The sequence below is a fragment of the Drosophila sechellia genome, chromosome 2R, assembly GCF_004382195.2.
Source record: "Drosophila sechellia strain sech25 chromosome 2R, ASM438219v1, whole genome shotgun sequence".
In the NCBI taxonomy this organism is placed as follows: Eukaryota; Metazoa; Arthropoda; class Insecta; order Diptera; family Drosophilidae; genus Drosophila; species Drosophila sechellia.
Genome location: NC_045950.1, coordinates 9,923,573 through 9,944,128, shown reverse-complemented (window position 1 = coordinate 9,944,128; position 20,556 = coordinate 9,923,573). Strand labels below are relative to the sequence as shown.

General features: G+C 42.6%; 3 protein-coding genes across 10 annotated transcripts; 1 reads left to right on the top strand and 2 right to left on the bottom strand.

Annotated features, from left to right (window-relative positions):
• Positions 1-751: 751 nt before the first annotated feature.
• Positions 752-1,474, bottom strand: LOC6609050. The gene is made up of 2 exons (XM_002033717.2): positions 1,188-1,474; positions 752-1,134 (listed from the first exon to the last, which is right to left on the bottom strand). The coding sequence occupies exons 1-2, from the start codon at positions 1,423-1,425 to the stop codon at positions 914-916; spliced, it is 459 nt and encodes a 152-aa protein (XP_002033753.1). The 5' UTR covers positions 1,426-1,474; the 3' UTR covers positions 752-913.
• Positions 1,475-1,795: 321 nt separating this feature from the next.
• LOC6609049 (pre-mRNA-splicing regulator female-lethal(2)D) lies at positions 1,796-6,670 on the top strand. Of its 3 annotated transcripts, XM_032714757.1 has the most exons (5): positions 2,463-2,547; positions 4,173-4,529; positions 4,732-4,856; positions 4,919-5,252; positions 5,319-6,670. In XM_032714757.1, the coding sequence occupies exons 3-5, from the start codon at positions 4,767-4,769 to the stop codon at positions 6,131-6,133; spliced, it is 1,239 nt and encodes a 412-aa protein (XP_032570648.1). In that variant the 5' UTR covers positions 2,463-2,547; positions 4,173-4,529; positions 4,732-4,766; the 3' UTR covers positions 6,134-6,670. The 3 variants fall into 3 exon arrangements, with proteins under 3 accessions (XP_002033752.1, XP_032570648.1, XP_032570647.1); XM_002033716.2 differs by lacking the exon at positions 4,173-4,529 and having other exon boundaries at positions 1,796-2,547; XM_032714756.1 differs by lacking the exon at positions 2,463-2,547 and having other exon boundaries at positions 3,695-4,529.
• Positions 6,671-6,709: 39 nt separating this feature from the next.
• On the bottom strand, positions 6,710-20,125 carry LOC6609048 (voltage-dependent calcium channel subunit alpha-2/delta-3). Of its 6 annotated transcripts, XM_032714750.1 has the most exons (24): positions 19,621-19,736; positions 19,468-19,549; positions 18,447-18,551; positions 18,109-18,385; positions 16,557-16,951; positions 15,875-16,324; positions 15,619-15,759; positions 15,408-15,491; positions 13,746-13,799; positions 12,381-12,461; positions 12,246-12,320; positions 12,076-12,183; positions 11,944-12,015; positions 11,679-11,881; positions 11,474-11,616; positions 11,242-11,298; positions 10,617-10,710; positions 10,186-10,233; positions 9,956-10,066; positions 9,765-9,883; positions 9,568-9,707; positions 9,290-9,514; positions 8,660-9,202; positions 8,303-8,395 (listed from the first exon to the last, which is right to left on the bottom strand). In XM_032714750.1, exons 1-24 carry the CDS (start codon positions 19,734-19,736, stop codon positions 8,303-8,305), a joined length of 3,816 nt encoding a protein of 1,271 aa, XP_032570641.1. The 6 variants fall into 6 exon arrangements, with proteins under 6 accessions (XP_032570642.1, XP_032570643.1, XP_032570646.1 ...); XM_032714751.1 differs by lacking the exons at positions 10,186-10,233; positions 13,746-13,799 and adding an exon at positions 14,984-15,040 and having other exon boundaries at positions 6,710-8,395; positions 19,621-20,125; XM_032714752.1 differs by lacking the exon at positions 13,746-13,799 and having other exon boundaries at positions 6,710-8,395; positions 19,621-20,125.
• Between the last annotated feature and the right edge of the window lie 431 nt (positions 20,126-20,556).

Sequence of the window (20,556 nt, the reverse complement as noted above, 5' to 3'; positions counted from 1 at the left end):
GTTTCTCTGGAGAGCGAGAATCTCACGAGAGAGAGACTGCGCACTGAACAACCCTGGTAATTCTCTATTTTATATTCTGCGATAAGTTTCAAGTATTTTGAAAAATCTAACTTCAATACTTCATCCTCATATTTTTTTAAAAATTTTGAAATTACCGATTGAGAACTGGATATCTATAGCACCTAAAAAATATTTACAAAACATTTTTTTTTTACTCTGCGATAAGTTTAAAAAGTATTTTACAAATTCTATCTTTACAACTTCTTTCTCATAATTTTAAAATTACCAATTAAGTATTGGATTTTTATAGATCCTAAAATCATTTTTAAAATAGTGTTATGCTATAAATTTCATCATATTTTAGCCTGGCTTCTACAAGGTAAAAAAATTTTTAAAAATGCTGTTAATATTTCAAGTATCGTAGCTCGTTAGAACCATAAAATTTCAGTTTCAAATGCTTTCAATATTGTTATCAGATTGTTTATAGCAAAAACAAATGTATTATTTGCAAAGTCGGTTCATGTCATTATGTAAAAAGGTTGGAAGTGAAGATAGCGATCCAAAAACCTGCCGATTTTGTGTCTGCTGTAAATCTATACTAAAATATTATATAATGTCGACTATTTCTTCACATTATATAGACCAAATGTATGCGCTTGTTTTGTATGATTTCTCCTTTATATAATTTCTTTAACAGCATTATTTTTAAACAAACTTAAAACTATAGGTCTAGTAAGAAACCCAATAACCATTTCTGGATTAAAACTTATTTTATTGGCATACCCAATAGTATACGTACCTATGTATTTGTACAATAGCCTTATTATTAGATATTTATATTACAAAACGACTTACGAACGATATCCTGAATGTCAACAATATTTCCTTATGATCTAATGACCCAGTTAAGCTTTCAGCCCTTTATGCAATTGGTTATTTCGGTCCAGAAGGCCTGAACTTCAGGATCCTGCATTAAAATACGTTTTTTAGCGTTCAAAACTATATTGAGGATGTCGGCGTTTTTGCAGCAATCCCGTCTCGCGGATTTGCCATCGGGCGCCTCCGGGGAAAAGCCTTCCGTCTCCTGGTCATCCATTGGATCCAACTCACCCGCCGGACTGCCCAATTGTCCAACTGCAGAATAACAATGTATTTGGGGGAATCTATTACTTAATCAACTGAAATACCTTTCTTGCACTTGGTCGCTTCTGTTTTCGGTTTTTCTGTGCGTTTTTGGTAGGGTTTTCTTGGTTTTGAAACATCTTTCGTTTTGCTGCGCTTGGCATTCGCATCGGTGGGCAGCAATTCGGGACTCTCAGCGGGATTATCCGCATCCTGCTGCAGGCGCCGCTTGACGTGCAGATTCAGGCGCTCCTTGATGTTTTGCTGTTCCAGTTTTATCTGCACACCAGTGGTTTCTGCCATGTTTTTGCGTTTTGAATATGAAAACAATTTCCAAAACAGTCTACCAGTGTGACCCTTAAATAAATATTACAAGAAAAAAAACAACAACGTAAAATGCAACTATCTCACTTGTATTTATTTGTAATTATTTATAACTATTTGAATAGCGATGGTATTGCATGTAAAGTTATTGCGGTAGCCGGAAGAAAGAAAATAATCAGTGTAACTGATGTTAAAACAAATTTTGTATCTAATATTTATTAGTAAAAAATTACATTATGTGGCAGTGTGAACAGACCTGGTTGGAGTCTCCGCTGCCCCATATCCGAGTCACGCACCCCAGATCTGCATTCGATGCGATGGCAAATTTGGTATTTTCCAGCGACGCCATGTTGGATTGCGAACAACAGTTAACAGCAGCAAACGAGAAATCAGCTCGCAGCGCAGAAAAATTAAGAAATATCGCCGTAAAAGTGAGCCCAACCGACCGAAAACATATGAAAAGTGTGAATTAAAGGACAATCAAGCGATAAATCATTAATTAAGCGTTGAGCAATCGCGAAAAGTACGCGAAATCGACGTTTTACAGAACGTTCGCAATACGCGTCGCCATTGGTGTGAGCGAGAGCTTGCCTGTGTGTGCGTGTGGTATTGGAGAGGGAGAGAGCGCCTGTGTGTGTGTGTGTTTGCGTGCGTGTGTGTGAGCGAGCGAGCGGCCCCTATGAAAAGCAACAGCAACAACAACGCCAGCAAAGGACCCGCACCAACAACAGCAAGAGTAACAAGCACAGCTTTTTAATATCCAAATAATGAGTGTCGCTGCAATGACTATGGACGATCAAAGACCCTGTATGAACAGTTACGACAAAATGCCCCCGACCAAATACGAGCAAAACCTAAATATCCTAAACAGCAGCCAAAACAGTGGGGCCACTGGCGGCCCCGCCTCCCCAACGCCCTCCGGCTTGGAGGACCACCATCATCATCACCATCCGCATCCACACCATCATCACCATCAGGAGCAGCAGCAGCAGCAACAGCAACACTTGCAGCAGCAGCAGCAACAACAGCAGCATCAGCAACACGCAGCAGCTGTTGCAGAGGCTGTTGCAGCCGCCGAACAGCGACAGCGCTTGCTCGAAGGTATTTTGCACATTTTGGTACACTGCTATCTGATCAGAGATCTATCTGATCTATATAATACCCCCTATATACTACATACATACTCGTTTCGAATACCGACAAAAAGAAAATAAGGAAAAAACCACGATCAAAAGTGTTGACTCTGTGTAAATTGTATAAATAATGCAATATAAACAACAAGTAAACGTAGTCATTTAGTTTATTTCTGCCCCCACTCCACTTGGGTTTCTTGTGTCATTTGAATTTGTTTATGAAAAACACTCGGAAAAGAACTCAACGTATATATTATGTGAATCGAATCGAAGCGAACACTCTTTGCAACGAACATTCTTTCAGCGGCGTTTTGGTTAACTTTATTTATTTATTTTTTTCAACACCACCTCGAGCAAACCGTCGAATGTAGTGAAGTGCTTTCAAAGGACAATGCATATAATAATCTCTAATACCTAAATATGAACTAAGTTGAAAGGCAACTGATGCCAGAAGTTATCAAGTGATTACAAAGTGTTGTGCAACAGAACTATCAAAAATATAAAATATGAGTTGAATAATCATTAATAATATATGAGAATCGTAACCAATTATAACCAGTAAGCTGAGCAAAGCTTTAATATTGAAAGTAATCGTACTTAATTAAAAAATTATAGAATGAATCATGAGATGATAAGGTTAAAGAGAAAACCGGGCTGATAATATAACATCAAATGAATATAGATCATATCAAGTAATAATAGTAAAGAATCCTAATCGGAGATTTTCCTCGTTTTCCGTCGTTTTTGCGGTGTACAGTTTTCGTTTTGCGACCACTTTTCGGTTGCCTACGTGCCCGCAGAAGAAGAAGAAGAAGCAGAGAAGTGGAGAGGAGAAGAAGAGAGCCAACGTGTCTGCGTCCCCTGCCCCACCCCTCTGGACCCATCTTTTACTCTCTTCACGCCCCCTCGCTCTTTTCGTCGCGCCTAAATATAAATAATAATATTAAATAATCAATTGAATATGTGACAGTGCATAACCAAAGAGAAAATAAAGTTGAAATTGTTTTTCTGTTGAAATTGTGTTGAAGAAGTGAGCGTCAAATGAAAAAAAAACAATTGCCTCTTGTGTTCAAACAAATACAAATGTTTAAATAAATGGCGCCAAAATACGGCGAACATGTGTGTGTGAGTGTGTATATTCACAATTGTTAAGCTTACTTTATTGATTTTTAAACGCTTAATTGGCCGCCAATCAATCAATTAACATGCAATGTGGGACACACGCACATGCACACATTTGTTTGCCCCGATCAAATAATATATATATATATATATAAATATAAAATAATTGCTCGGCTAAGTAAATACAAATACGAAGTTATTTATGTACGTGTTTGCACAACAAATACAACAAAAAATGCAAAGTCAATAAACTTTTTGTATGACAAAAGAGTGTTCGAAAATGCCGCAAAAAAGAGAGAAGGGGAAAAGCTTTTGAAATCCATGCATACATACATACATGCATAGGCATACGAAAAAGCTTCCGAAAGCCCATTGTGTGTGCGTCGAGTTTTTTGCAAGTGTTTTTCAAAAATATTTTCAGTTTTGCCACAAAAAATATGTATACCAATCAGTCGTCGTTGTTTTCCACAGTGTATGCAAGTTCGAAAATGCCGCGAAGATTCAAATTCAATCGCCAATCAAGTTCGATGCAAATGCATAAGCAAAAGCAAAAGCAAGAAATCAAAATGCAAATAATGGCAGGTGTTCAAGTTATTCAAGTGCCAATGATAATGCCAGAGATAACGAAGCAATCGAAATCGAAATCCAAACCGCAAGCGAATTCGATACCGACATCGATATCGTGCCCAAGTTCAAGTGGTTCAAGTTGTGACCCTCGCATCGAATCAAAATCTAAATCAATATCATTATCAGCCAGAGATTGACGACGGGATGCGGCCTTTTCCACCGACCATGTCACGAACTTACACGAATGATTGCAACGCATTGGTATGATTTCGTATTAAGTTCCACCTAAAAAAACAAACACTTTGCCTTGCCCATTAAGAACTTGTAAAATATCTATGTATATATAGTACGATATTGTTATATCTCGTGTGCGAACCAAAAAAAAAAGACAGTGGCTCTCTCAGCTTGGAACGCCCGTTATCTAGACCCCATTATTAGCTAATCCCTATCCTTCGATTCGCAGATGAGATCGAGAATCTCAAGCTGGAACAGGTCCGCATGGCTCAGCAATGCGCGGACGCCCAGCGACGCGAGAAGATCCTCATGCGACGGCTGGCCAACAAGGAGCAGGAATTCCAGGACTATGTGGTGGGTACTACTTTGATCTACACAAATTCCTCAAATACTAATGTACATCTTTTCCTCTTTAGAGCCAAATTGCCGAGTACAAGGCCCAACAGGCGCCGACTGCCCTGGCATTGCGCACTGCTCTCCTCGATCCAGCGGTCAATCTCCTGTTCGAGCGGCTAAAGAAGGAACTTAAGGCCACCAAGGCCAAGCTGGAGGAGACCCAGAACGAGCTGTCCGCCTGGAAGTTCACGCCAGACTCTAATACCGGCAAACGCCTAATGGCCAAGTGCCGACTGCTCTATCAGGAGAACGAGGAGCTGGGCAAGATGACCTCCAACGGCAGGCTGGCCAAGCTGGAGACCGAACTGGCCATGCAGAAGAGCTTTAGCGAAGAGGTCAAGAAATCGCAGTCAGGTAGGTTAAATCTTAACTAGGATTGGGATCGAAACTTATGGATATGTAAACTCCTTCACCCTTTAGAGTTGGACGACTTCCTGCAGGAGCTGGACGAGGATGTGGAGGGCATGCAGAGCACCATTCTGTTTTTGCAGCAAGAACTAAAGACCACGCGCGATCGCATACAAGCGCTTGAGAAGGAGAACGCCCAGTTGAAACAGGCCATCAAGGATGAGGTTGTGGCTCCAGCGGCTGCCACCAATGGCGGCACCAACAAGACGATAAACAAGCTAGAGACCATTCATGAGGACGCTTGCATGGCGAATAACCCAACGAATCCGGATTGTTACAATGGCAATACCAACAACGAACAGATCGCGGCCGTGCCACAGATACCACCAGCGGATGATGGCAGCAATATGAACGGAAATGCAGCGCGATTAGCGCGCAAGCGAAACTACCAAGAGGAGGAGACTCCTCCAACGGTAGTGGTGGTGCCGACTCCCACTCCAGTAGGAAATAACGTCCAGGAAGCACCTCCCATCAGGGAAGTTACCGCCCCACGTACTCTGCCGCCCAAAAAGTCCAAGCTGCGAGGCATTACCACGCGTCGCAACTCCCAGCTGGAGGAGGATCATCAGCCCGTGACAAAGCCAGTGGCCGTCCCCATGATCGTGGACAACGCTGTGGCCGGAATGGCGAGCGAAGAGGCTGCTGCAGCCGCTGCGGCGGTTAATAACAGCAATACGGGAGTACTACCGGAAACGGGAGTGCCAGTGGGTGTCCCAGTTGAGGGCGGCGATCCAGCTGCTCAGGCGGCACCGGGCCGCATCCTGACCCGTCGTCGGTCCGTCCGCATGCAGCAGAACGGCAGCGGAGCAGTCGACTACTCCACCTAAGCGCTGGCGAACCTTTTTCCAAAAAAGGGTGCACTCCATATGAGTTCGTCAAATTGATCGTTAATTCCTGACGTTTACTTTTGTGAATTGAGATTTCAAAACAGAGAGAGACTTCATTTTATATTTCTAACCTATCTTTTAGATTCTTTAATTTTTTTACACATTGTCTTGTAAAATACGTTTATTATTTCGTTTGCAAGCGGCGTAGACATACATAATTCGCGAATTATTTGGAAGTCACTGCTTTACATACGAAATGCATTATGTAGAACTGTGTACCAGTTCAGCACATATATTTACAATAATACGATCGAGCTAAATGATAATGCGAAAAACTGATACACTATTTATGTTTTTTAAACCACGGCATCTACTGATAAGCTGAAAAGAAAGTTTGGTCAAAAAAAAACTTGTCATTTAGCCTAATTAGGTTTTAATTATCAACTTAAGGCATTTTTGTAATACTATGAAAGTTGTGTAAAATACTATAAACTTGTGTTAAAATAAATTGTTAGGCATAACAAATATTTCAAAAAACCCGAGTCCTTTCCATTTGGCCGCCCAGCAATAGAATTGTTTTGATTTTCGAAATTATCTTGTGTTTATTATCAGTTTCTTCTTTTAGCACATTAGACAAATGGTTTTACTTGTATTTGATTGAATTCGAAATATGTTTATGTATGTAGTACAATTGTGGCTGCCAGCGAGTGTGTTTGTATCTTTTGTTTCGTTTGTGTCTGTGAGGAGAGTTTAAACTTGAGATCGGGCTAAATGTTCTGGTGAAGAAGAGGCCTGCAAGCTTGGCATAGTTTGATATCTGCTTTAACCTACTTTCAATCGAAATGTAAAAAATGAGAAGGGGGGTGGTGAGACAACCTGCAAGGGGCTAACGCACTTCCAATTCCACATTAAATAGTTAATAACAAATTCTAGGCAGTTCGAATGGCACAAGTTGATTACACTACCATGGGAAAATGTGGGGGGCTAAAGCTTAGCGAGTTCTGTTCCGATCGGAGGATATATCCTCTCGGCTGAGAGTTTGTTTGTCTAGATGTACGATAGTTTGTCATGGTAAATTTCAACTAGTCAATGGTTTAAGTGTAGTATTATTAATAATTTAGTCGCTAGATGCTGCTGCGCTTACTCAATCGTCTCTGACCTCGGCTCAGTTCTGTGGCTCGTATCAAGTAGTTAGTAATAAAAAGTATTTCTCATATATGTATGTAGGTACTTGTGGGTAATGCTAGGTATCGTCATCATCAGTGTATATAAAAACAATGCCTTTAAATCGGATCTCTTTTTGGTTTTGCTTGTTCTCGAGTGGCCTACAATGTCTTTTTTAACGAATGTCTATAAAAAGTATGTAGTTTTCCAAGGCTCCGAGGCTGAACTTTCGGTTAGTTTTTCTCTGGGCTAGGCTAAGCAAATATACAAAAGCTACTTAAATTAGTTAGCATGTACAGTACCGAACGTACTCGTAGGTATATATCGTATTATCGTATGAGTGTGTATATATAATTAAATGGTTCCATTATTCGCCTTTACCGATAGGTTTCTTGATCCGTTCTTTAAACATAAACTCGTAGCTAGGTGTTACTTACAAATGTGGCCTTCTTAGATTAGGACTAACTTTCACACATGCACACACAACACACACACAACACACACACACTCACTCACTCACTCACTCACACACACGCATAACCATGGGCAGTAGTCGGCATTGGGTACAGTGTGTGCCATAAGTTTGTCGCCTGGATGACAGCGCTTTGCATTCAGCTTACTTGAAGGTTGCAAGTCGTTTAAGGCCGTTGTTGGAATTTTCAGTTATACAATATATAATATATATATATTCATATGTTAATGCAGTAAATATATGTTTTTGTCCTGTCTATTGGAAGGTCTACAATAAGCCCTGCGCCCAGTCCGTCATAGGCGGCACACACTGTCCGCGTTCGCTGATGTGGATCCGCTTCCGGATTCGGTTCCGGATACGGATACTCGTATTTAACTACTTAAGAACTAATTTGGAAAAGTTTCTCTAGGTGACCAAAAATATTGAACTGCGCTCAAGCGTTAGAGTAAAAAATTTTCCCACCTCCTGGATTGCCCTTCGTATATAATACAAAAACATAATGCCTAGATCTAAGCTAAATCCATCGTCCGCCGTTACAGCCAGCGACTCAGTATGTGGCAGAGCAGCAGCAGCCCCAGGTTCGCGTACACGGAGCAGGCCTTTCCGCACAGCTTGATGCCGCTCTCCTGGAATGGGAAACCAAAAGTGAATTAGGTCAGGTGGTGAGAGGGATGGATTCCCAAACAAGTCGGTGAAGGTACTTTACAGTAGCTTTTCAAGGATTTTTTTGTGTTTATATGAACATAGTTAATGAGCCAAACCTTCAGCTGTTCCGGTTAAAGGTTATAGCTAATTATATAGTACCTTCCCCTGCCACAACCTTTGATTGCCCAAGTCCAACCAAGGACTACCATAAACCCCAAGAGCCCCAAGGACCCCGATGGACTTACGTTCGCGTGACGACTGATGCAGCTGTGGGGTCGCATGCGGTTGAACTCGCGAGCCTGCTTGTAGCAGGCCAGCGAATCGTTAACCGACAGATGGTAGTCGATCGGCTGCGGATTGACCGTGAGGACGACGGAGCCGTCCCTGGGACACAGCTGGTCGATGACCAGCAGGATGAGGTTGCTGAACGGGATGGGCAGGACGACAAATGGCCGCTCACATGCATGGGCTGTCATATTGTAGACAACGTTGTCCTTCTCGTTGAACAGCGTGTACAGATCGCGCTTCATGTCGCACGGCTTGAGCCGGGTGCGATGGAGTGTCAAGTAGCGCAGCCAGAGGTCATCGTCCTTCTTCCCATGCCCATTGCCGTTGCGGGCATGGTGCTCCGGATGCGGCTCCGGCGGCGGTGGCTCCGTGTCATTGGAGTCGCCGTACATGTCCGCATAGTGGCTGGACACTCCGGGCGCCCACTGCAACAGTTGTACAATATACCACAGCGCCGTATGCAGCAGCCATTTGCCCACGCGCAGCAGATGGAACAGGGGCTACAAGAAGTGGGTTATTAGAATGGGATATTAATTTTGCATATAAACTAGAGAGATGATCTATGTAATCCACCAAACCATTCCTACCGAAAGCAGCATGCTGGAGGCGTTGTTATCGTTCTTGGACTCGAAGCACACCGCCTGGTAATCGTAGACGGTGACCTGCCTGTAGACATTCTCCTCCAGCAGTCGCTTCATGATCGCTCCGTTCACCTCGCCAAAGAATCGCCCCGTCTCGTGGACCCTCGTCGAAATGATCACATAGCCATTGTTGTCCAGTATATAGCAGTCTTTGTCATCCACGGCACAGGCCTGTTATATACCAATTATAAGTAAGTTTCTTCAAATAGGATAGTCTAACCCACATTGCCGGTGATGTTGTGGAAGAGCTTGTAGAGCGCCGAGTGCTGAAACTGGAAGCCCACAACAGCCGCCGGTGCAGTCTTGCCGCCCTCATTGTGGAAAACAGCATGACTGGCGGTCACCAGGATCTCTGAGTTGCTTTCTGCAGTTGGGAATTCCATTAAGATAATGATGTACGATGAGGTACCTCTGAACTTACCACCCGCATCGAAGGGCACGGAGTAAACGAAGCTCTCCTCCCGCACAAAATGTTGGTCCACGGCGCGTTTGTACCAAATCTCATCGATGGCCCGCGTATTATTTTGGCTAAAAGTCTCGCTGCATGTGGAACTCCCATTATAGCTTGAATTCCTGTCATAAGTACAGGGGATTTGCCCCCTTCTGACTCACCCGACTACGGATTCCTCGGCAGCATTCGAGTGGAACTCATGCCAGCGGGTGAGACCACTGTGGGTGGCCAAAAAGGCAACGGTGACGCCAAAACGCTGCTTGAATTCGTTTCTGTGCAAATAGATGCATTGAGTTAGAAAAGCCAGACAACTTAATGTGGCAAATAACAATGATTGGGACTTAGACTAGTTAACAGGAGTGAGTATCGTAGTAAATTGATTGTGGTTTACCTTGGCAGCAAACCCATTAGAACAGCTATTGGGCTTGATGCGCTTGTGCTAGATTTGTTTTAAATGGTTTTGGTATTTCATAATGGAGAGGCATTATGTTTTGTGGTATCACGTTGAGGAGATATTCAAGAGTTCATAGACATATTTAATATATAGAGTAGAGTTGTATTAGAGTGGTGGGTGCAAAAATTCAATATGAGAAAGACATTCAACGACAGCGACAAGGACGACACAAAGAATCGGTATAAAATGCAAATAAAAGTGAGAAAAGAAGGGCGTACACAGAAATGAAAAACGGTTAATATGTGCTGCATTTCCGGTGCGTAAACGAGCGAGTGCATGGCGTTGACTGTACTGAAGGTGTCTGACGAGTCAAGCCTAGCATTGCTTTAAAATCAATCCCCAAGCCATCCTCGATCCTCGCCACTTACCCCTTGTCGTCCTTGGAGTTGAAGCTGGTGTTGTTGGAGAACCACCCGGTGACTCGTGCATCGAAGACCAGAGCCTGCATCAGCTGCCGATCGCCTGAAAATCAAATTGCCAGCGTCAAAAGAATCCAAAATGAGCGGTAAACATGGTTAGATAATGGTTGCAGTGGCATAACTGGCTCCATTACTCCAAACTTTTAGCTTGATGTGAGCATACTTTTCAGATAATAAATAAACAATGAGAAAGTCCTCTGTGACATGCAACGATTTGAGTGCAAATTCCGCAGCTAACTACAGACACTACTTGCTAATTGAAATGATAACTTATAGAAGTAAAGGAGGTTTTCAGTGGCCCAATCAATTTGGTGTTTGCAAGCCTCCTTATCGATCCATAACTTCGATCGATTTTTAATTATAATAGAAATTCTAAAGAATTCACTGGTTCTTTCATTTTGGTCTAAAGTTTTGAAAATGAGCTGGGATAAGAATAATTTTAACGGGCATTTCCGCCGGATGTGCAGGTGCGTAGGTCGGAAATGAGAACGGTGCTACTGAGTGCGATTGATTGTGATTAATTTTTGTGGGTGCACAACTGTGACTAAGATGACTTTTGATATTCGTTACTCACAATAGTAGCTTTCTTTTTCATTGATTGATGGATAACGGCCGGTTGATGAGTTGTTAGCTGTGAATTTGCATGAACATTGAAATCGCAATCGTAATTTTCGCACATCAACGAAACACAAAAACGCATAACAGAGTCTGGGAAAGCGGCGGCTTATCAAAGCGATCGATTCCGAGTATCGGAAATGGATGTAACCGGAAGTGGGTGTGGGGGGAGTACTATATACTATACTTACAAAACATGGCGGCCGCGTGCTCCGGGGGCATAGCACTCCGACTTCCCGGCCATCGCCAGCCAGGCTCAGACATACGCTCGAGAAAGTACAGCAGTTCGATCTCTGGCGTTTTGAATGTCCTGTTGCTGTGCTTACAAAATAGCCTGAAAACATCGTATAAGCAAATTATTTTGAACCTGGCTTTATTGTTTAGTTGTCAGCTCACCAGTCGGGATGAATTTTCCACCGCTTGCCGCTGAAAACGCTGCGCAAGTTTGTGCCCTTTATGCTTATGCGATGGATCTCCTGGTCAGCTCGGATGTCCATGTGACTCACGCCGTATTGCTCCGGATAGGAAATGACCAGAGTAAAGGGCGTCTTCTTGATGGCCGTCCAGTAGTATTGTCGCTTTATGCGTGCCACCCGTTTCTGTAGGTTATTCAAAAACAAACTTTAAAATATAACTCAGACTTTATGTGCATAACACTTACCATTTCATCGAAATGATTTTTGACCAGCATCCATTTGCTGCCTGTCGATTGATTGATTATAGAATCTCTTATCTGTTTAATAAAGAATTTAAATATGTAACTATGTTAAGAAAAACTTTAAGGAAGGTTTACCGTCATCAGCACTGGATTAAAGTCTCTAGCGGGTCGATCGTCATCCAATAGCTCGACTTCAATCATGTCAACGCTATTGTATGCTGGCTTCAATATGTAGCCTTGGAACTGAAATTCAAAGACAAGGATTATTTAAAATAATTCCTACTATTTCGATGGCATTCACTTACAATTGGACGAAAGTCTGGATGGAATAGTACATAACCATTGTTGGTTACTATAAACGCATAGCCATTCACGCCGAGCTAAGTATAGATATGGATTATTTGGTGTTCATATCCAGGATTCAAGAGATCCCAACTTACCGTGAACGGCGACAGCAGCTTTTTGATTTCATTGATGGGCACATCCGTGCCGGCCACGCCCAATATATTCGCAATCCTAGTCTGTGCGTGAGAAGTTTTGAGATATATATTTAGAGAAGTGTTGGGTCAAGTGAGTGAAAACGAAACATATACACAAGTTGGACTTTAAATTTTACAAGTACAGAGAATGGTAGTTAATTTTTGGTTTTGCATGTTAATCAAATAGTGGAAAATGAATTTGAAATTTGAATTCGATAAATGGCATTGCTAGTACAAAACGCCTTAGGGCATCTCAAAGTAAAATACAAAGATGTAAAACAAAAACGGAAACAATGTCCAATGCAAATATGAGAAGCATCGTTACTACGCAAGAACTTACGAGTACAGTCAAGAAAGTCGATTTCAAAGATTAAATTTTTTTTTTGCTTTTTGTTTTCTTGTATTGATGTTTACAAAGAATTTAGTTAAGCGTTTTTCTGTTTTTAGCGGCTAATTACATGGCTAGCAGAGTAGTACTAAGAGCGTATGAGAGCGTTGGGTGTTGGTAGGAAGTGTAAAACAAAATGTCGAACTAAAAAACTTGGTTAAGATCAGAAGAAGGCTCGCAGAACCATAAAACCATATAGACAGAGAGTGTAATTTACAATATTCTTGTCAAAAAATGCGGGTTTTTGGGAGTTTGTGAACTGAAAATGTGTGAAATAAGCTGTTTACACGTGTGGAGGGGCCTTCTTTGCAAAGAAGTACAGTTGTGCTTGTTTGTTTGTTTGCGTTGTTGGTGTTTCGGTGTTCGGCAGTGTGTACATTTTCACAGTTTTTATACCCTTCACAATATCATTTTGGGTGGTGGGTGGCAGGAAATCTACAAGATACCAAATGCCGAAGAGATAAAGAGCTACAGAGGCAAGGACATACAAGGAGCTCGATCAGCGATCGTTCAGTTTTGAAGTGTCCGTTCAGCGAAGCTTTACACACACAGTTACAGAGAGAGAGAGAGAGAAAGTGCCGGAGAGTTCTTAGTCTAGGATTGCAGAAGAAATAAATCATTCGGGTTAGTACCAAGCACTTGATCGGACTGGCTAATTAAATCATAACTCATTGCATCGTGGCTGAGGGCGGGGTTTTGGTGGCATGGATAGTAGGCAATACATAAAACGTAGGGAAATTAAGAAATCAATTTTATCAGTGCTCAATGAAATCAGGTGGAAATCAAAAGGCAACAAACAATTTCGATCAAGTCACGCATGCGGCTTAGACAAACGAAAGTGGAAAATTTAGGATGAGCTTTTGCATTTTATTAAATTTTGCGGTTGGTTTTTTTTTTGGTTTTGTTTTTGATTTTTGATTTAGATACAATTTACTCACAACTTGAAGGTTTATTTTCGCAGCCGGATTTATATCGGTCGTTAGATTAATGAGCTGTGAATTCGTATTTGTAGTATTTAATAAATCAATTTCTAGTAACGAAAGCAACTTAAGTAGGGTTATTCTAGGGGCGGGTGTACTTGGAGGCGTGGCGGTGTCGGTGGGCGGAAAGCGCGGCGGGGTGCTCTTAAGGATCCTGCCATCCTATCTGAAATGGGCCCTACCATCTACATACGTATGCATATCCTGTCCAGCAGAAGGGTATAAAAACTCCAGCGGATTGGGGTCCTCTCGCTTGGGAGGCTCTGAGATGTGTCTATATTTATGTGTTTATATTTATATTTATAAATTGATCTGTTGTGGTTGTTCTTGTGTGCTCTATAGGTCCTCAGCAGTAGCCTAGGATTTTTCCAATTTTGGTTGCTTTTTGCTTTGTCAATGGTTGTACTTACTAAACATCAATGGATTCTAACATTTATTTGTTTGAGGAGCGGGTGGGGTGTTTTCTTTTTTTTTCATTATTTTTGGAGGGGGCGGGACTACCAATTAGCACTATGGTATATATGTATTCATACAGAGTCTAGACGATCGCGGCTCAACCCAATCTTTCTTGGTTAAAACAACAAATGGAAAATTCTACTACTCAAAATGCTAGATAAAATGTTCTATTTATACGTTAGGTAATCAACTAGGCATAGCTATAATTCGATAATTGTTTATAATAAGTATCATAATAATACGAGTACGGTTATATAAAGAAAATCAATATATATCGATAATTACTGGACCAATTCGAATTGATATCGTTATTACATGAGAATACTTTTGGATTTGGTTTCGATTTTAGCGGGTTGAACCCAGTACGTGGTCAACTATAATGTCAAAAGGTTGCTAAAGAATGCCATGGTCCTAGACCATATTAGCTAGATTTATATACGAGTTATACATAGTATAGTTAGTTATAGTATATATCGGTTAAATATGGATTAGGTATGCATGTATGTAGCGCAAAGTATAACAAATCGTTTACTTTATTTGATATATATATATATATAGATATATATACGGATAATGTATATACGAGTATATAGGTAGAGCTCAATACGAAATGCAATTAATTGGCGTATATAAAACTTTTATCAAGAGCAGTAAATACGTTATACGCAAAAATTTCGTTCGAAATTTATTAAGTTTGGTTTTGATTGTTATTTGTTAGAATTTGGCATTATAGTTTGTACCTCACGTGTTTGCAATTCCCAGAGTGCTTCATTTATTAAAACTTCTTCGGTGATATTCTGTGGTATAGTTGTGTATAGTTTGGTAGTAGTAGTAGTAGGTAGTAGTGTTTTATATATATAACGCATAAATTATTAATACAGTAGTAGTAGTAGTAGTAGTAGTAGTATAAAGTGAGTTGTTACATAGATGGGTTTCAGATTGGATTTTGCTGTATTTCGATTTCTTGCTTCGATCGTAATGAGTTTGGGGGCAAAATGAATTCGTCGCTGCTTCGGCGGTTCGGCTGATTCTTATTCTGATTTCAGTGTTATTTCTTTCATTTCCGCTAAGAATTTGGCAGTGCTAACTCGCTTGATTGAGTTCGATTCGATAGGCCTCCCCCGCGCCAGGGGATTCGATCGATTTGTGGTCAGTTTCACTTACCGCGTTCTCGCGACGATCGTAGATGGGCATCGATACGGTGGTCATGAACTGGTACACATTCGAGTCCACGGGCTGATTCCAGGTCTATTCAAAATAAAATCCATATATAATAGGTAAATGTTTATTTGAAACTGGAAATCAAAAGTAGTCCTTTCAAAAAGTTGAGGAACTTCCAAATGTACTATGAACTTATCGATATATCGATACCCACCTCCTTCATCCTTCTGTACTTCCGGCGGTGCATTTCGCTGGGCTCCAGCATCCGGTCGTGCACCTGCCAATACTCGAGGACATCGGCCTTCTGGTACTCGCACTGATTGATGTCCCACAGATAGTCGGATAGCTTCGTGTCCTACGCACATAAGAGGGATAGTTTTGGGGAAAAAAACATTGCTAACCGAATAAGAGGGAAGAGCAGGGATGGCAGTAAAGATTGGCACCCCTTGGTTATTGGGGGCACTACCCACCTCGATGTCCGCATAGACCTGCGACCAAATCACCGGATGATCGTGCCTGCCCAGGACGAGCGGCCTGGCCATAACCGGTATGTAATTCAAGACCATCTCGCGCACCTCGGCGGTGTCGCTGAGGTGGACGTAGTAGCCCTGATTCTCGCACGCCATCCACCGTATATCATCCCAATTGGCCACCTCCTTGCCAATCAGGTAGGTGAACACACGGACCGGCTTGTACGGCGGGTCCCGCCAATTGTGCAACTCGAAGACCTCGCGATTGTTCTCCGGCGCCCCGTCGCCAATTATCATGATCGCCTGATTGCACTGCGCCCCGCGCGAACTCAACTTGGTCTCTTCCAATAGCTCGAATGCCTTTGTCAATGCAGCGGTATAATTGGCGATCGATTTGGGTCTAAACAGTTCAATCCCTTCTTTCAGTTCGCGTATGTTGCCCAGATTGGCCTGGATATGGTGAGTATCGGGTGTGTTGTTTGTTTTTGGAGGATTCGATCGATAGTTGGTTGATTGGTGTTTTGTATTCGTATTCGGTGGCATCAATTGAGTGTGTTGTTGTTTTGAGATTTCGGATTTGGTGGTGATGTTCGTTATTAATTTTCGATTTGGGGGATAGAAGAAATCAAATATGCGTTAAATGAAGAGAAATTTGATAAACATAAACAGAATCGATATATACTTGAATCAGTGTGTCTTCGAAACATGGGACGACTGGGCTCACTTCCTTATCAAAGGTGAAGATGTTCACAAAGTCATTTGTACCTAATGTATCGAGTATCGTATTGACAACATGCTTTGCGATATCTAGCCTCTGTCCCAACATTGAACCGGATCCATCCATCAGGATAACAATATCCTTCGGACTCGTCGCCGCCTCCATGTACCAGGAGCGTAGTCGGCAATCGTATAGATCGACCGGTACGTCCTTTCGCCACTTCGATGCAGGGAATTGACGCATAAAGCCAGTCGAACTGCCAAAGAATTGCCACGACAATGTCGGATCGTTTTTGTAATTGTCACGGAATATCTGATCCAAATTCTCCGACCACTGAATTGCTTTTATCACATCCGGTGCTGTGTCAGTGTAATCGAGTGTTAGTTGTGTTATGGGTTTTGTGTTTTTGGTTTTTGTTGGTGTTGAAAGAAACGGGAAGAATTTTGCAAGAAACACGATTAGTTCTCCTCGTCTGCTGACGTGCACTTAATCCTAGCTTTAGTTTTACGGGCTCTGGTATTTTAGAATTATTTTTTTTTTGTATTTATGTTTGTGTTCTGGTGGCACAAGTTGGGTGTTATACGGTTTTTGGCAAGCATTCCGCGTGTGTCGGAGCATTCGCTTTAAAATATTTTTGTATAGCATATTTTGAGCATTCCCTGGCGCAAAACGCGAGCGCGTCGTCAACGTTCGCATTGTACCGCCTTCGGCCAGGGAGGATCGCCAAGGTCAAGGTCGGCGGACCATTAGGTACGGTGGGTGGGCCGGGCGGCACAATGCGCTGCTTGACGCGTGCACGCGTTCCTCGCACGCATTGACGCAAGCAGTTTGGAAAATCGGAAAAAAATTATTAAGAAGGCGCAGCTTACGGCTTTGTATCATAATTTTCACATTACAATACAAGGCTTATATGGCATACACAAAAAAAAAAATACAAATTTTACGGTCAAGCGAGCTAGCAGAAAGCTAAGGAGCGAGTGAGCGAGATAGATAGAGAGCGAGCTAGCTAGCTAGAGGCGGTTTCAAGGCTCTACTTTTTGGCAGCCAGACAGAGACAAAGAGTGTTTCGTTGGTTTTAAGCTTGTGTTCGATTTGAAAGCATTGAATGCAACCCTGATGATCGAGTCTGGAGCGAGTCTTGGAGAATCCAAGGATCTGTTATCGTAAGGATACAAAAGACATACATTAATATGATCTTGTCAAATAGTTTTTAGGAATGTTTAGTTTGCTAATAAATGTTTAATTTCAAATTTAAGCTCCGATAAAAAAACAACCTTTTCTTAATCTTAATCTGCGATTTTAAGTGCCGATGTAAATTATTCCTAACAATTCAATATCCCCAAACTCGATCGCATAGCATTTAAAAACAGGGTCGTTGATTAGGAACAACACAGAGAGGCGGCAAAGTCAGTTACAATTACACAGAGCAAAAGAGAGATAGAAATACAGAGAGAGAGATAGGTGTAGAGCGGAGAGAAGAGATATACGGATTACAATGATGATAATCATTCCAAACCTCGATCGAACACATTGACTGGCACGTGGACCGAACTGACGCTAAAGTTGACCGGAGTATTGTGGAACTCCGGACGCGGTTCCAACACCACCACTTTCGGCTGGACGTAGATCAGCGGCTCGCCTATGTCCTTATCCATGTCAGGAGCCGGTGTGGGAATGGGCGGTACTGGATCGCCGGGCTCCAGCATCTCCTTGGCACTATAATAGGAGAACATCTTGTCCGCCATGTCGTTCTGATGCGACAACGCCGTGTTCTCAGCCGTGTCCATGATTCGCTAGGGATGGTATCGCTTTTTCAGAGGATTTTCTTCTATATTAGTGGGTGGCTTTACTTACCCTCACTGCACTGACTTTTAGGTCCATCATCATTTCGATTTCCTTGGCCATCGAATCGACGATAGAGGCGCCGTTGCGCGAAACGACCTTTGCATCCTTGAAACTCTGTTGGAAAATCAAGTACACATATGTATTAACCGGATTTTAGAAGAAAAATGGGTCTATTTCACCAACCCATTGCCATGTCATAAGTACGTGTCCAGAAATTATAGGAGGAACCACCCTGCTAAGCAAGCTTACAGGCCCCCGAGGGCCTATAGACAAACCCATTCTCATGCATATGGAATACTATAGGCAGTTGGCTCAAGTGCGGCTACAACTCGTGGGGCAGAAACATTTAATTTGTAAATCCAATTGCGATGCCTAAAAATAAATAACCAGCTGTGCCGGACAGCAAACTGACCTCATATCGGGTGAAGGGACCTGCAGCTGGCTAAGCATAGTCGTTTGGATACCCTTCCTTAGAAATATCTACTAAATATCAAGAAATCTATATAAAATCTATAATATTGCAATTTGTTTAGTTATGAAAGCATAGCTAGTTAATAACTATTACAAGTTACAAATTGAAAACAAAAGTAAATACTAATACTAAGTAAACAAACCATAAATACCTGTCTGACCTACTAACCCCATTATTAACTCCCTGACTTCCTTAATGAACATTTTTGTTTATATTTGAAAATCAAGGTGATAATTAATAGCTAATTATATGTTTTTTTCGAGAGCATTGGCTCTTCGACCTACTGCCGCACAGTTTCCCATCTGGCTGGTGCTTTACAATTTCTTTATAATTGCCGCTCGGGCGGCCTTTAACCCAAATTCGGAGCCGAAGTCTCAGCCTCAGAGAGACGTCAACAAGGAGCGCACAAAAACAGAACCGAAAAACCGAAAACAAACACACACACACACACACGCGCGCACATAAATAGCGGGGAGCGCTTGGAAAATGCGGGGGAGTGGGGAAAATGGAGGAAAACGGAGCGGCGGAAAAATCAATAAAATGCTCTCGGCAGCTCACCTCTTGCACCTCCTTGCGCCTGGTGATGAAATCGCCCAGATGAAACAGCTCCATGCCCAATTTGTCGGCCCACGAATGAACGCTGGATGTGGAAAATGATGGCGTTAGTTACGTTAGTCGGGATAATCAGGGAAAATGCCCGGAAAAACTCACAGATTGTAGTTGATGTTCTCGGCTGGCTGCAGATTGACGCACGGTGCCAAACAGACCAGAACGGAGAGGAGGCCCAAGCAGAGGCGCCACCAGGCCAGGAGACGCGACCAGGCCATGATGATTGAGCAGCGCTATCCTCGGAGTCCAATGATCTAGTAACTGCTGATGATGGAGGTCGATCCAGCGGGAGCGCGACATAAATACCAGGCTCTGCGATTTTCTTAGCCTACTTTGCAGCTGCACACACACACATTCACACACTCACTGGCACCACGCACGCACCACGTTTGCACCACATATCCCGTTAGCTCGGTTTTGGCCACCTGCCCTGGCCATCCGGTAGCATACCACCCGCGTCTTCACTGGATTCCTTCAGATGCTACTCAATACTCGCCCTCGCTCAAGCACTGTACATTGTATTTGCTGAGTTTTTCCAATTTCTTAAATGAATTTTCCACAGTTTTCTCGCGCGACCCAGCACTTTTCCGTGTGTGTGTGTTGTTGGCCAGCGAAAACTTTTCTCTCTACACTGTCGTGGCCGTTTTGACGTTTCTTTTGACGTTTCTGGGCCAGCTTAAAGCTCTTTAACCCAACATCCTTTGGCCGGAAAGGGACAACTCTCGTGTCTCCCTTTTGGCCATTTGCCGCACTCTTCTGGCCGCTCAGTGCGCGTGCCCTGACACTTGGCGCTTCTGCGCCCTGCACTTGTTTACCTCGCCGCGAGTGCCACAGGTGTTTGTTTACCTGCCACGGCGCTTGCGCCTCCACCAGGTTGACGTGCGTGTCCTTCCAGCTGGCCGAGCATCTGTTGCACCAGCTGGCGAATGGTGACAGTTGGCCGGAGGTGGAGCTTTCCAGCTGGGAGGACATAGTGCGCTAGGAACCCGGGCTACGTTGCCCAAATGTTGGATTCAAACTCACTTGCCAAAGTGACCG